Here is a 17,039-nt window from a genome sequence, read left to right on the forward strand (position 1 = left end):
CCGCCACGGGGCTCTGCGTTGACGCCCGCTGGCCCCTCTGGCTCCAATCTCCTTCTTTGCTTGGTTCTCTCTCGGCGCCATATCGGCTGGCCTCCTTCTGGAGATTCTCTTCCAATAATGGCACCAATCTCCCCACGGTTTCCGACAGCCTGGATAAATTAGTTTCCAGGATGGATAACCGCAGGGCCACGGTCTCCGGCATACTTCCTCCAGATCCCCAACTGGTTTCTGCAGCTGCAGAGACGCCTCTTCCGAGCCTGGGAATTCTCTGGGTCACGCCGTTCGGCTTGGGGTACCCCGTAGAGGAAGCTATGGCTTGCAGCGTCTCTTCTCTCTTCGGCCGGGCCCCTTGCAAAGGCCTCTCTGCCTCATTTGGGCTTTGATCTTCTTCCTCGCTCATTATCACTTCACTGCGAATTCCGCAGGAGGGTGAGAAATGGGATTCTCGACTTTAATGTCAGGCTTACTTCAAAGGACCAGTCTGAACGCAGATCAAAGACAGCTGCTCTCAAACACAATCTTTATTGAAGAATACATGACTTTGGAAAAGTCGAGAATGACCTAATGTTTACATACATCTAATTTTATCACTTCTGATGCAACGTAATATCACACGCAAATATCATCATCAAACCCCACCTTCTGGATCACATTTCCACCAAGGTTTCTATCCCCCCCACACTACAGCAATTATAATTGTTTATACTTTCACCCCTGAGTTCCCAGGCTCATTTTATCTTCTCCCGCCAGGTGCTCGCATGTTTATGTTATGAAGTCAGATTCAGGGCTTGGAAATTCAGCCCTGGGATCTGGCTGCATGACAGATCAGCATGTAATGGCCTTGCAGCTTCAAAGCCTGGCTGCCTCCTCCCTGGGGGAATCCTTTGTTTGGAGGTGCTAGCTGGCCCTGATGGAACCCCCTCCCTTCCTGTCCAGGGAGTTGAAGAAGGACCAGCAGAAGACAGGGCTCTGTGGAAGGCGCCTCCCCAGGCTGCTGTAATCAATAGCCATGATATTTAGTAATAATATGAAGGATGGGGGTGGACTACAATTTCCCAAAAATTTTGGGTTAATTCCCCCAAAACTTCCCCAATATTCACAGTTGGCTGTGTTGGGTCTGTGTGCCGAGTTTGGTCGAGATCCATCACTTGCTGGGTTCAGTGTTCTCTGAATACAGGTGAACTACAATTCCCAGACCCCAAAACCGTGCCAGTCTTCACAGTTGGGCATGTTGAGTCCGTGTGCCAAGTTTGGTCCAGATCTGACGTTGTCTGTCTTCAGTGCTCTCTGGATACAGGTGAAGTATAACTCCTGGATCGCAAATCCAACCCCCTCCAAACCCCGCTAGTATACCAAGTTGGCCGTGTTGGCTCTTGCACTGCATTTCATTGGGTTGTGTTATATGGGTCTACACTGCCTTATTATTATTATTATTATTATTATTATTATTATTATTATTATTATTATATAATGCGGTTTGAACGGCCTTGGACTGCTTTACATGGGTCTATGCTGACCATATAATTCAGTTTGGACTGCATTGGTCTTATATTTGCTTTCAATGGCTGCATTTCAGTATTAATGTCTAGTCCATACAGGGTTATGTGATGGCATACTATGGGGCATAGCATTAATACAAACTCTCAAGCAACCAGAGATGACTCTCAGTTATCTGGCATTGACCACTCCCCAAGGGTGCCAGTTAAATGAGAGTTGACTGTCATAGGATTAATACAAACTCTCAAGCAACCAGAGACGACTCTCAGTTATCTGGCATCGACCACTCCCCACGGGTGCCGGTTAAATGAGAGTCAACTGTCATAGCATTAATACAAACTCTCAAGCAACCAGAGATGACTCTCAGTTATCTGACATCAACTGCTCCCCACGGGTGCCGGTTAAATGAGAGTCGACTGTCACAGCATTAATACAAATTCGCAAGCAACCAGAAACGACTCTCAGTTATCCGACATTGACCGCTCCCCACGGGTGCCGGTTAAATGAGAGTTGACTGTCATAGCATTAATACAACTCTCAAGCAACCAGAGACAACTCTCAGTTATCTGACATCAACCGCTCCCCACGGGTGCCGGTTAAATGAGAGTCGACTGTCATAGTATTAATACATACTCTCAAGCAACCAGAGATGACTCTGTATTATCCGGCATTGACCACTCCCCAAGGGTGCCGGTTAAATGAGTCAACTGACATAGCATTAATACAAACTCTGAAGCAACCAGAGATGAGTCTCTAATGTTCTGACCATTTCTAATTTAAACTAAACAGCGAAACCGAGGCCCTGGGCTGAGTGGGTTGCTAGGAGACCAAGTGGGCGGAGCTTAGCTCTCTAACTGGCAGCTTTTGGATAAAAACAATTATTCCTTTCCCTCTAATTAGGACTTCATTTTTCTTTTCTTTTTCTTGTATCAACCTAGAACCGTGGATGATGGGTTGTGTTGTCAAATTTCGAAGTTGGGGGGCCTATAGTTTTGCTGTTTTGTCCGGTGCCCTGATTCCATCACACTTTTATATAGATAGATTGCTGGGCTTGGTTCCCATGTGAGCTGCCCCGGGTCTCTTCGGGGAGATGGGGCGGGATACTATTATTATTATTATTACAGTAGAGTCTCACTTATCCAATGTAAACGGACCGGCAGAACGTTGGATAAGCGAATATGTTGGATAATAAGGAGAGATTATCTTCCTAGAGAGATCAGGCAGGCCCCTACCCTCCTCTCCTTTCGTAGGAGCTTAAAAGCCTGGCTCTTCCAAAAGGCCTTTGACACCTAATTAGATGTTGGACTGATCCATCCGCCCATTTTATAATAGTCCCCATTTCGAGATGTTGCCAATGCTATTTGCACTTTATTGTCCATTTCTACCGGCACATTCTGTTCTGGATTTTATGAATTAGTCTCCTGTTTTAATATTGTATGTTTTTGTATGCTTCTTGCCAATTTTAATGATTGTTTTATTGCTCTTGATGTTTTACTGGTATAATTGTTTTATAGTCGTGTTACTGATATTGATTGTTTTATTGGGCTAGGCCCCATGTAAGCCGCCTCGAGTCCCTTCGGGGAGATGGGGCGGGGTATAAAAATAAAGTTGTTATTATTATTATTATTATTATTATTATTATTATTATTATTATTATTAAGCAAAAGTCTATTAAACATCAAATTTGGTTATGATTTTACAAATTAAGCACCAAAACATGTTATACAACAAAATTGACAGAAAAAATAGTTCTTATCAATGTCCGCACTGCAGTTCAGCAAGGAGGCAGTTCCTCATTGCAGGCCTTAATCTTAGAATTGTGTCTTCAGCCAAATTAGGCCCCATCCGTACACCTTTCAAACCATAGATCATATTTTTTCATTGTGGCAAAAAGGGCACCACTTTCCCCCACCAGCTCTACTTTTTATGGCCAAGAATAGAGGTGAATGCCCATCTGTCTCCATCTCCTCGCTCATTGAAGGCCATGAAAACCCATTTGAACAGGCACAGTTGTGTAGTGGGACCATTTCTGAGAGCGCGCAGAGGAGGGGACGCGACCCCCATCAGGGCCAGATCCAGCCGGCTGAAACTCCCATCACCCCAGGTCTGGTGCCGTGCCATTCCCATCAACCCATGTCTGTCCTGTGTTGGGCTCCAGTCAGCCCTAGATCCAATCGGCTGGAAAGGAGTGGGTTCGGGGGGGGGGGGGGGGTCTGCTGTGAACTGGGCAGATGGTGGCAGCGTTTTTGTGGCAGTGCCGTTCCCATCACCCCCAGGCTGGGCCGGGAAAGGGCCGGGAGAGTGAGAAATGCCGGCTTCCGCTCGGTTTGGGAGGCCTTGAGGGGCCCCTTCGGTGGTGGCGGGACTCACGCCGCTCTCCTGATGGGGCCGCATTTCTCCGCCTCCTCGGTCGCCCTTCTTCACATCACCAGGATTTCGGGTGGAAGCGTTTTCAGTTGCATCATGACGTGATGGTATTATTGTTGTCGTTGTTAGGGGTTGGTTTACCTTCTGAGTAAAACTGAATTACCATGTCACAAAATGATGCATATTGATCAAGTGTGCCACCAATGTGAAATGCAGTAGAGTCTCACTTATCCAAGACTCGCTTATCTAACATTCTGGATTATCCAACGCATTTTTGTAGTCAATGTTTTCAAAACATCATGATATTTTGGTGCTAAATTCGTAAATACAGTAATAACAACATAACATTGCTGTGTATTGAACTACTTTTTCTGTCAAATTTGTTGTATAACATGAAGTTTTGGTGCTTAATTTGTAAAATCATAACCTAATTTGATGTTTAATAGGCTTTTCCTTAATCCCTCCTTATTATCCAAGATATTCGCTTATCCAAGCTTCTGCCGGCCCGTTTAGCTTGGATAAGTGAGACTCTACTGTAGTTGGAAAGTCTTGATCTAGACAGTCTCATTGGCGCTACTTCGGATTGCTTTGGCTGTATTGGCTGCCACATCATTCTGGTGGTTGACGTGCCGCTTGTCCTCTCCGAAGACTCCTAGGTCCCTTTCCCATGAATGGTTTCCCAGCCAGGTCTCGTCCATCCTATATCTGTGTGTTTTCTTTCCATTGCCAATGTACAGGACATATCCTTCTCCCTGTTGAAATCCATTTTGCAGTTCTGGCACTGCTCTCATCTGTTCAGGTCCTGATCCCACCCCCGGGGTCTTGTTCCTGCTGCAGAAGGAGCCAGGAAGGTAGAGCCCCTCCCATCCATCCATCCATCCATCCAGCTTGCTGTTGGCCTGCCTTCCGGGCCACGCCACCATGGCTTCTGCCCGAGGCCCACCCTGACCCACAGCCACTGGGCCCACTAGTCGTAGAGGAGTTCTATCTATGGCTGGCAGAAGAACTCTTCTCTTATTTTAATATGTTCTATGTTGTGGGTTGTTTTGTCCTCAACCCCACTGCAGGCTCATTGGGTGGATATTGGTCACTGGGCTTCCCAAAGGCATCTCGTTGGCTACCAGGCAACCCTCTGGTGGGAGCAACTAATCAACCCGATCGAGAGGTGTAGTAAGTGTAGTTGTGATGATGTCTTATAATGTGTTTCTTTTTTTTCCTCTAGATTTTGTTTTCAGTTTTTGTCCTTGTGCTGTTTGTTTTTAATCCAATGAATATGGAAACTGGCAGTGAGGCAGTGCAAATTGTGCAGGGCAGAGGGAGATATGTCAATAGAAGGGCCGTATGTCCTTACAGAGCAGTGGTCCTCGACCTTCCTAATACTGCGACCCCTTAATACAGTTCCTCATGTGGTAGTGAACCCCGACCATAACATTATTTTGGTTGTGACTTCACAACTGCCATGACTCGTAATGTAAATATCTGATACACAGGATGTATTTTCATTCACTGGACCACATTTGGCACAAATACCCAATGCACCCCAATTTGAATACTGGTGGGGTTGAGGAGGGGGAATAATGTTGTCATTTGGGAGTTGTAGTTGCTGGGATTTATAGTTCAGCTACAATCAAAGAGCATTCTGAACCCAGCCCACAATGGAACTGAACCAAACTGGGCATACAGAATTCCCATGACGAACAGAAAATCCTGAATGAGTTTGGCAGGTGGAGAGATCTTCAGCCTTTTCTGCCAAAAGGGTTCCTATGACCAACAGAAATATGTGTTTTCTTATGGTCTTTGGCGACCCCTCTGACACTCCCCCCCGGTCCCGACCCCCAGGTTGAGAAACACTGTTCTAGAGGAAGCAGAGAAAGGTGCCGGAGACCTACCTCACCTTCCAGTCATGGTTCCAGCCTGGGGGACTTGGGGAGTGAGCCCGGCCACCCACAAAGCCTCCCCTTGCTCTCAGGCAGGGCCAGATGAGTGTAAAATAAAGCATCCATCGTGTACAATCTCCTCAGAGATGAGGTAGCTGGCCAGGGATGCTTCCCTCAGGCCTGGCTGTGGGATGATACCGTCCACCTGCTGCCTCTCAGATTCCCGGCCAAGACGCCTCATGGAGCTGGTCTCTGAGGTGTTGCCGGCGTTGCCCAGGCTTTGGCTTCTGGGGACTTCAGCGTGTCCTTGGAGGCCAGTGACCAGGTGCAGCCCCGGGGTTCATGGTCTCCACGAGAAGCATAGGCCTGTCCCAATTGGTTTCTGGATCTTCGCACTTGGCAGATCATACCCTTGATGTGGTGATCATACTGATCTGTGGGAGGAGTGGTCATGGGCAGATCACTTTCTGGTCAGGGCTACTGGCATCGCAGCTACAAGCTACCCCTTCAGGGGTGGAGGATCTCTTCAAATGGTCCGCTAATAGATTCTTTGAGATGCCAGGAGGCCTTGCATGTCCTGCAGCTGGGCTACTTGTACAGATGCCTCCATGCCTTGAAGGTGGGTTTCAACATCTGCCAGACAGAAGCTGCGGCAGACACACAGCAGGCCTATGCCATTTTCCTGTCCCACGATATTAGCTTACTACGCCTTTTTGGGACCTTCCTGGAAAGTGCCCCTCAGCTCACACTGATGCTCTACATTATTCTGTACACAAACAAAGTGGAGATATTTCAAAGTGCGTGTCTTGTCAGAAGGGAAGGGAGCTTGCTTTTTCTCATTTGAGGATTTTCCTTTGTGAATGTGGGGTACTGCTTGCATCATTCATCTTTGGAGGCTGTCCTGTTACACAGTCCAACAAAAAAATCTCGATTTCTTTATTTTTTGGCCTGTTCCTGGGATTAGTTGGAGCCCTGCTTCAGAAAATTGCATTGGATAGACCACACTCGTGTTGCTGAGGTTGAGGACTTTTCTTTTTGTGAGAAGACTGAGGCAAAGAAGGCATTAAGGAGTTCTGCCTTTTCCCTATCCCCTGTCACCACCACGCCATCTTCTCACAGAAGCCCTATCGCCTCCTTGTTCTTCCTTTTTTTTATGAACGTAAGCAAAGAAGCCCTTGTTATTGTTTTTAATGTCACTGGCAAGCTTGAGCTCATTTTGTGCTTTAGCCTTGCAAACCTTTTATCTACAGAAGTTGGCTATTTGTTTGAATTTTTCGTTGGTAATATTTAACTTATGCTGGTAATTCATGGAAACCCATTATTCAGAGTGAATGAGACCCTGTCTATTGTCTGTCTGCCAGTCTACCTCATGTCTGTTTAGCCATGTTTAGGGTCAAGCCAACAAAATCAATGTCGCTCTTTAATATTGTATGAATTCCGCTCTTTTTCCATCCATCCTTCTATCATTGATTCTTTTCATCCTCCCCTTCTTTCCTTCTAAATCCATCTCTTGTTTATTATTATTATTATTATTATTATTATTATTATTATTATTATTATTATTACAACTACTATTATTATATTTATTTATATTCCCAAAGGGGACTAAAGGCAGCTTGACATAAAGCATTAGTGTCCAATTAAAAACATGCAAATATACGAACATAAAATGGAATTAAACACAAGCACCTTCTGTGTAAGGCCCTTCAGGGAGGACTGGAGCAAGTGACACGACCCAGAAGGATACCATGGTTTATGAATCTGTGATCACCTTTGTTGATTTCTGTGCATGTTCTTGAGACCTTTTATGCCTCCTTTTTTGTGGAATTTCCATTTTCAACATGAGCCATGAAGGGAAAAGAGGATAATCTTGGAAATGAAGGAGATTTGCAGCTTCATGTTTAATATTTTGCTTCTTCTTTCTCGACCAGGGAAATGAAGACCCTATGAAGTCACCTATGGCATGATAAGAAAATATCAGTTTCTAGTGGATATTTAGGAAATTGGAAACGAAAGTGCAATAATGAAAGAAATCCTATAGGAAGAAGAAATCCTCTCTAGGTGCCAATTTTGTGGAACTCACATTTGATCAGAAAGAAAAAAGGAAAACTCAAGTGTGCATATTGCAATTAATCATATACATAACCATCGACATGGAGGAGAAACCCTATAAATGTCTGGAGTGTGAACAGAGCTTCACCGAAAGTGGAGCGCTACATAAACATCAAAGGATTCACACTGGTGAGAAACCCTATAAATGCCTTCAGTGTGGAAAGAGCTTCACTCAGAATGGAAGTCTATGTTCACATCAAAGGACGCACACTGGGGAGAAACCCTATACATGCCTGGAGTGTGGGCAGAGCTTCACTCAGAGAGGACATCTTAGTTCACATGAAAGAACACACACTGGGGAGAAACCTTATACATGCCTGGAGTGTGGACAGAGCTTCACTCAGAGGGCACATCTATGTTTACATCAAAGGACTCACACTGGGGAAAAACCCTATACATGCCTGGAGTGTGGACAGAGCTTTGCTCAGAGTGGGAATCTATGTTTACATAGAAGGACTCACACTGGAGAAAAACCATATCAATGCCTGGAGTGTGGACAGAGTTTCAATCAGAGAGGACATTTACGTTCACATCAAAGGACTCACACTGGGGAGAAACCTTATACATGCCTGGTGTGTGGACAGAACTTCGCTCAGAGGCCACATCTACGTTCACATCAAAGAACTCATACTGGGGAGAAACCCCATACTTGCCTGGAGTGTGGAAAGAGCTTTGCACGGAGTGGAAATCTACGTTCACATCAAAGGATTCACACTGGGGAGAAACCCTATAAATGTCTGGAGTGCGGACAGAGCTTCACTCAGAGAGGACATCTACATTCACATCAAAGGACTCACACTTGGGAGAAGCCCTATAAATGTCTGGAATGTGGACAGAGCTTCACGCAGAGTGGAAGTCTACGTTCACATCAAAGGATTCACACTGGAGAGAAAGCTTATACATGCCTGGAGTGTGGAAAGAGTTTCATTACAAGTGGAAATCTACGTTCACATCAGAGGACCCACACTGGGGAGAAACCCTATACATGCCTGGCATGTGGACAGAGCTTCACTGAAAGTGGAACTCTACGTTCACATCAAAGAACACACACTGGGGAGAAACCCTATAAATGCCTGGAGTGTGGACAGAGCTTCACTCAGAGTTCACATCTACATAGACATCATAGAATTCACTCTGGAGAGAATGGTGAAAATTGACATGAGAGTGTCATTCTAAATGGTTCAGATCCGAAAGCAACTCTTGAAAATGCTGGAAATGTAAGCACAAAATTGTGACAGTTTATCATATGTAGTGTATTGTGGAAAATTGAACTTAAATACATTCCAGCCTGGAACTAATTAAAGTCAAATGAAACCAGAGTTTTATTTGTTGAGAATACTGGATGATCAAGTAGAAAGAAATCATGGATAGTTATTGTGACATAAAAAAGAACTGACTTCGGACAGAGGTGGAAGGAATGCAAAAAGGATAGGTTATGAAGATCTACAAATTAGCCGAAATGAAAAAAGTGATAGCAGTATGGACAAATGTCAGTTGGAAAATGTATTAATTTGAAGTGTTATCACAAAAGTAGAAGTGTGATTTTATGACAGTATATAAATGGAGTAGAATTATAAGGGATAAAGATTGGCGCCTAGAATGAGGCTTGTAGAAATGTCTGTTTGTTCTTAAGTTGGTTCACTTTGTGTGTCTTTGTAGGTATCTGTTTCATTGGAGTGTTGGTTTTTGATTTAGTTTTGTATTTTATGTAGTAGTTTTGTAGCTCAAGTATTATATACAATTTTTGCCTTTCTGCCTTTTTTGTATTGTTGCTTTTATTCTCTCTCTCTTTTTTGTAAGAAAGGGGCAGATTTATAAGGGTCAAAACTGCTGAAACTGGAGGGGTGTGTGGATAAACCTGGCTTTAGGGCCGGGCTGTGGCGCAGCTGGTTAGTAGCCAGCTGCAATGATCACTATTGACCAAGAGGTCATGAGTTCAAAGCCAGCCCGTGTCGGATTGAGCGCCCGACCATTAAGACCATTAAAAATAGCCCAGCTTGTTGTTGACCTAAGCAACCTGAAAGATAGTTGCATCTGTCAAGTAGGAAAATATAGGTATCGCTTATGTGGGGAGGTTAATTTAACTAATTTACAACACCATAAAAATCATCCAGCAGCATGCAGAAATGAATGAGGAAGTAATCCATCAAGGACTCGGTATCACGGTGGATGATGAAGCAGCAGCTCACCCTGTGGCCAGAATCGAGCAGACCCTCATGAAGCCAGAAGTTGGAAAATGTTAAATTGCCTCTGTCTTCGTCTCTGTCTTTATGTCATATGGCACTGAATGTTTGCCATGTATATGTATATTGTGATCCGCCCTGAGTCCCCTTTGGGGTGAGAAAGAAGGACGGAATATAAATACTGTAAACAAACAAATAAATAAATAAAATGGGGTTTAACGCCTACACTAGATTGCTTTGAACATCATTTCCTGCCTGTATATTGGTGGCATGGATTTCGACGTTATTATCCTATTATGTTTTGTACCACATGTATTCAGTGCTTTGATCTCCATTTATTGCTTTTCACCATCTTGTCTGTTGTCTGAACAAATCTTGAATTGATCCTCTTTTGGCATGTGCTTGGTTTTTAAATAATAATAATAATAATAATAACTCTTACAAGTCAAACAAGCAGTCAAAGAAGAAGAACATGCCCTGGCAGAATATGTAAAGCAAAGTGAAGAACCTGCTTTGATTGAAGTCAAAAATCAGAAACTCCTCAAAGCACAGCAGACAAAAAAACCAGTACAAGAAAACCGCACTACAAACTAGAGCTGACAGCTGGCACAACAAAACACTGCATGGAGAGTTCCTTGACAAAACTGAAGGAAAAGCTGATAAGGAGAAGACCTGGCTCTGGCTCACGAATGGGACCCTGAAGAAGGAGACAGAAGGCCTGATCCTTGCAGCCCAGGAGCAAGACATCAGGACAAAGGCAATCAAGGCCAAGATCGAAAAATCAGCTGATGACCCAAAATGCAGACTGTGCAAGGAAACCGAGGAAACCATTGATCATATCCTCAGCTGCTGTAAGAAAATTGCACAGACAGACTACAAACAGAGGCACAACTATGTGGCCCAAAGGATTCATTGGAACTTATGCCTCAAGTACCACTTGCCAGCAGTGAAGAACTGGTGGGATCACAAACCTGCAAAAGTATTGGAAAATGAGCACGCAAAGATACTGTGGGACTTCCGAATCCAGACTGACAAAGTTCTGGAACACAACACACCAGACATCACAGTTGTGGAAAAGAAAAAGGTTTGGATCATTGATGTTGCCATCCCAGGTGACAGTCGCATTGACGAAAAACAACAGGAAAAACTCAGCCGCTCTCAGGACCTCAAGTCCAACTTCAAAGACTCTGGCAGAAACCAGTGCAGGTGGTCCCGGTGGTGATGGGCACATTGGGTGCCGTGCCAAAAGATCTCAGCCGGCATTTGGAAACAATAGACATTGACAAAATTACGATCTGCCAGCTGCAAAAGGCCACCCTGCTGGGATCTGCGCGCATCATCCGAAAATACATCACACAGTCCTAGACAATTGGGAAGTGTTCGACTTACGATTTTGTGATATGAAATCCAGCATGTCTATCTTGTTTGCTGTGTCATAATAAAATAACAATAATAATGTATTTCTAACCTGCCCTCTCTCCCCAAAGGGACGCAGGGCGGTTTATATACACACAAAAGGCAAATATTCAACCATAATATAATCCAACCATATACAACCATAAAAACAGAAGCAAATATACATCAAAACATAACACGATAAAATGATAAAATACAATGCAATAACCAAGTACTGCTCAGATGGAATCTAGAGATGCAATATACAGGTATGACGTAGCCCTGCAGTGTGTAATAATAATAATAATAATAATAATAATAACAACAACAACTTTATTTTTATACCCCGTCTCTATCTCCCCAAAGGGGACTCGGGGCGGTTTACATGGGGCCAAGCCCGAATAAAAACAATAGCAATATAATAATAATACAGTAATAATAATAACAACTTTATACCCCGCCTCTATCTCCCCAAAGGGAACTCAGGGTGGCTGACATGGGGCCAAGCCCGAATAAAAACAATAGCAATATAAAACACAACAATAGACAGGAGACATGCACAATTATAAAAATTTAAACATTAGCCATTGAAAACAAATGACAAGAACTAATAAAAATATGGATTAAAACGGAGAGGTTGTAAAAGTATACTGGGTAAGGTGCACCATATAAATATTGTAAACATGAGGTGACTGATAAATATCAGTAAATTGTAAATATTCTAAATTATTGTAAATATCAGTAAATTGTAAATATTGTAAACACGAGGTGACTGATAAAATATTGTAAACACGAGGTGACTGTTATAATAATAATAATAATAATAATAATAATAATAATAATAATACCTTTATTTTTATACCCCGCCCCATCTCCCCGAAGGGACTCGGGGCAGCTTACAGGGGCCTTGCCCGATAAAACAATATAAAACAATAACACAATTATCCCAACAATAAAAACATCAGCATCAATAAAACAGTCATTAAAATCAACATGCAGCATAAAATGTTAAAAACAGGAGACTAATTCATAGATCTAGGCCAAAGTGCAGAATATTCCGAAATGGGGAGAGGTAGTTTCACAGCTAAAATGGACAATAAAGTGCAATGTAATAATGGTACCGCTCCTATTGGCCAGAAGGTAACATTGGTGGTGCTCCGCGCAGTCATGTCAGTGGCCACATGACCTTGGAGGCGTCTACGGACAACGCCGGCTCTTTGGCTTAGATAATGGGATCCCATCATACCCTGGTTTTTCCATTCTTAGGCGCCGCAAATGGCAAGGCGCGCACTCCTTTCAGCACCACCAACCAGGCAAGCCTCAAATCCGCCGCTTCCCCTTTAAACATGCAAATGACCTCCATCCCCAGAGCGCCCGCCCGCCAGACGGACGGGTGTCCGGCCTCCCGGGCGGCCAATCAGGAGCGCGGCTGCTTCTGGGAGGAGGGAGGTGGTGACGTCACACCTCCCTCCCTCCCTCCCTCATCCGCCGCCATTTGAGGAAAGAGGCTTCTGAGGAGAAAGAAGCCTCGCTTGGAGCCGAGAGGCCGAAGGAAGGAAGGAAGGAAGGAAGGAAGGAAGGAAGGAAAGGGAGAGAGGACGGCGACGAGGAGGCGGCGGCGGCGGAGGAGGTGAAGGCCTGGGCGGGGCGGAGGGGGTGGAGTGGCCCCCAAGGGACCCAGTGGCCAAGGAGCCCTCAGGGCGTGGATCTCCAGGGAAGAAGGCGGCCCTCACGGCCGGGATCTCCGGGTTGCGATCCGGGCGGCCTGGCCCTCTCCCAGGGGCACGCTCTCCCAGGGGCACGCTCCGCCCACACGCCTGTGGCAGGAAGGCCTCCTTCCTCGGAGGGCCTTGAGGGGCCCGTGGGGAGGCCGTGGGGCCTTGGGCGGGGTCCATGTTGACATCCCTGTCGAGTGACACGAAGGGCGGGAGGGAAGAAGGACTGTTGGCTAGGGGCAAGCAAGGGGGAAGGTTGCCACCAATCCCCTGATTACCATTTAAAATGTAGGGTTGAAAATCTTCTAAAACCAGGACAATAAGTAAAGAACAACACTCTGAAAACAGGGGGATTCCAGGCATGGAACAGTCAGGGCCAGCGAAGGATTCCTCCAGGCAGGAATCAGCCTCAGGCCTGCAAGGCCATTCAGTGCTCATCAGTGATAATAATAATGATCCATTGGAACTAATGCCTCAAGTACCACCTCCCTGCAGCAAAGAACTGGTGGGATCACAAACCTGCAAAAGTCTTGGAAAATGAACAGGCAAAGATACTGTGGGACTTCCGAATCCAGACTGACAAAGTTCTGGAACACAACACACCAGGCATCACAGTTGTGGAAAAGAAAAAGGTTTGGATCATTGATGTTGCCGTCCCAGGTGACAGTTGGAATTGACGAAAAACAACAGGAAAAACTCAGCCGCTCTCAGGACCTCAAGATTGAACTTCAAAGACTCTGGCAGAATCCAGTGCAGGTGGTCCCGGTGGTGATGGGCACACTGGGTGCCGTGCCAAAAGATCTCAGCCGGCATTTGGAAACAATAGACATTGGCAAAATCACTATCTGCCAGCTGCAAAAGGTGCTGGGATCTGCACGCATCATCCGAAAATACATCACACAGTCCTCGACACTTGGGAAGTGTTTGTTGGAATGTTCTAAGTTTTTGTCAAATATATTGTGTTGTTGTTTCAGGCTTGTCCCTGTTGTGAGCCGCCCCAAGTCCCTTCGGAGAGATGGGGCGGGATTTAAAAATAAAGTTTATTGTTATTATTGTTGTTGTTGTGATTTTGTGATATGAAATCCAGCATATCTATCTTGTTTGCTATGTCATAAAATATAATAATAATAATAATCTGGGATCTGCATGCATCATCCAAAAATACATCACACAGTCCTAGACACTTGGGAAGTGTTCGACTTGTGGTTTTGTGATATGAAATCCAGCATATCTATCTTGTTTGCTGTGTCATAATAAAATAATAATAAAAATAAAACTTTATTTATATACCACCCAAAAGGGACTCAGTGCGGTTTACAATAAACACAACATACAGTATATAGCAATATAAAAACACATTATTACACAAAATAAAATTTTACACTAAAAATGACAATCAATGATAATCACAACTGCTTCCAATCGAGGGGTCGGGGGGAAGGATAAATAATCCCATTGATTAACATAGTCCATAATCAGGAGAAGATGAGACTGTGCCGTATATTTTGTGTGGAAGTCGGTGGGATCAGGGGATTCCTGGCAGCATTCCCACTCCCCCCAGCAGACAAGAGCCCTTCCTCCCTCCGCCCTGGACATCATCCCACAGGGATACAAACCCCACTGGCCTCGTTTCCAACAGGCCTCCCAACCGCTGAGGATGTCTGCTATACATGTGGGTGAAACGTCAGGAGAGAATGCTCCTGGAACATGGCCAGGCAGCCCGGAAAATTCACAGCAACCCTGTGATCCCAGCCATGAAAACCTTCCTTGGACAACACGTTTCTGCAAATATTTTTGTGAGCATTTTGTGATATTTTTGTGAATATTTTAATGATTATATTTTTAAGTAATGATAATAATAATAATAAACTTGATTTGTGTCCCGCCCCCTCTCCCAAGAGGGACTCGGGGCGGCCCACAATGAAAACACAATATACGTACTCATAGTAGCAACCAAGACAACACAGATCAACACGTTGTAATACAAAAAAAATAAGCAGCCATTAAAAAAATTAAATTATAACATCAAAACATCACAAGGTATACAGTTTTGTGCTGGAATAAAACATGCTATACATAAGAGGCAAAAAAAAACCCCATTGAAATAAATACTTTTTAATCAATAAATAATAATAATAACACTTTTATATTCCGCCCTATCTCTCTCCCCAAGGGGACTCAGGGCAGATCACAGTACACATAAACGGCAGTCATTCAATGCCGTTTGGACAGACAGGACAGAACAAAAGAGCAGAATTTAAATGCTGTAAATAATGATAACAACAGACAGACGGGGAGGAGGTATTTTGTCTTGAAGTCCAGTTTTTGGTGCCTTGTAGGTTGAGCTTGGATTCACTCACGAGGGGTGCTGTTGCTCCATTCTTTTTTATTATTATTATTTATTCCTACTTCCACCTTCCTTTCGGTCACCGCATTTCTGGTCTTGTTTTTTTATGGTGTCATAAAATACCTCCCCTGCAATTTGCGGTATCTTAATTTCTCTACTTAAAGCTGTAAGTAGGCAGAGAGCCTTCTCGATTGTAGCCCCTCATCTATGGAATGCCTTGCCAGTTGAAACTCGGAACTGTCCGAGACCTACTTGCCTTTCGGAAAGCCTGCAAAACCTTTCTCTTCCAACAAGCTTTTGATGGGTGAAAAACTCGGGGCTATGTCTGTTTTTATTGTTGTTTTTATTGTTATTTTAAAGCTAAGTGTATTGTTTTAATCTATTTATGTAAACCGCCCTGAGCCAAACTGGGAGTAGCAGTATACAAGTCTAATAAATAAATAAATAAGTTGTTTTTGAACTGCTTAGGTAAACAGTAAGCTGGGCTTGATGGTCGGGTGCTCACCCCAACCCGGCTTGGAACTGGCCACTTTTGATTGGCAGATCTTATTACTGCTGGTGATTTACCAGCTGTGCTACAGCCCAGCCCAGTACTGTCATTTATATTTTAATATATTTAAATTAATATATTTAAATATTTTGTGAATATTTTAATTAATATTTCAATCAATGATTTTATAAATGTATTGCTGAAGGCTTTCACGGCTGGAATCCCTGGGATTTCCGGGCTGTATGGTCAATGTGTTTCAGGGGATGATGGGATGCAGAGTGGATTCCAAAAATTCATCATCCCGGTCTCACCTCCTTCTCCAGACTGTCTTCCCATGTGGATAAACAGCACTGGTCAAACACACGCCAGCAGACGAGGGTTCGGTTGAAAATCAAACGGCAATAAATCTTTATTTACATAACTATATACAAATAGAACAAATCAGTCCTTTCTCCATGAGTGCTCTCACCGAAGCAACTCACACACACACTGATCTTTCGGCAGTCCATCGCCCTGATCAGATGCGCCATTCCACAATCTTCGAGGTTCGAGTGTGTCTTCTTGAAGGTGGGAGCCCGAGACAGCTTGGGGATTCTGCTGGTGTACCGTCCACCCCGCGACCCAGCAGTCTCTCTGTCTGAGCTAGCAGAAGTGGTCTCCAATTTGGCCCTGGTCTCCCAACAACTCATAGTTTTGGGAGACTTTAACATCCATGCCGAGACCACAGTGACAGGTGCAGCTCAGGATTTCATGGTTGCCATGACGACCATGGGGCTGACTCAAGTTATATCTGGGCCCACACATCAGGCAGGACACACGCTGGACCTTGTCTTTATTGTGGACGGTGGGACAGTCAGAGTGGAAGAGCAAAATATCCTTCCATTGTCATGGTCTGACCATCATCTGATCTGTTTAAGTTTCGCCGTGTCTTCTAACCTCCGCAGGGGTGGTGGACCCACTAAGATGGTCCGACCCAGGAGGCTGATGGATCCGGATGGACTTCTGAGGTCTCTTGGGGATCTTCCTGTTCTGGAGACTGGCGATCCTGTCGATGTC

General features: G+C 44.4%; 1 protein-coding gene across 2 annotated transcripts in view; it reads left to right on the forward strand.

The window, feature by feature from the left end:
• LOC107983781 (zinc finger protein 135-like) overlaps positions 1-17,039 on the forward strand; it is a 175,498-nt gene that overhangs the window by 10,477 nt on the left and 147,982 nt on the right. The window contains exon 2 of one of the 2 annotated variants that reach the window (XM_062977025.1): positions 7,673-10,261. The exons of the other annotated variant lie outside the window; for it this stretch is intronic. Coding sequence (XP_062833095.1) covers positions 7,895-9,010 — 1,116 coding nt within the window. The 5' untranslated portion in view covers positions 7,673-7,894 and the 3' untranslated portion in view covers positions 9,011-10,261. Of the gene's footprint in view, positions 1-7,672; positions 10,262-17,039 lie in introns of those variants that run through there. 2 annotated transcript variants of the gene reach the window in all.

The sequence above is a fragment of the Anolis carolinensis genome, chromosome 3 (assembly GCF_035594765.1).
Source record: "Anolis carolinensis isolate JA03-04 chromosome 3, rAnoCar3.1.pri, whole genome shotgun sequence".
Taxonomy (NCBI): Eukaryota; Metazoa; Chordata; class Lepidosauria; order Squamata; family Dactyloidae; genus Anolis; species Anolis carolinensis.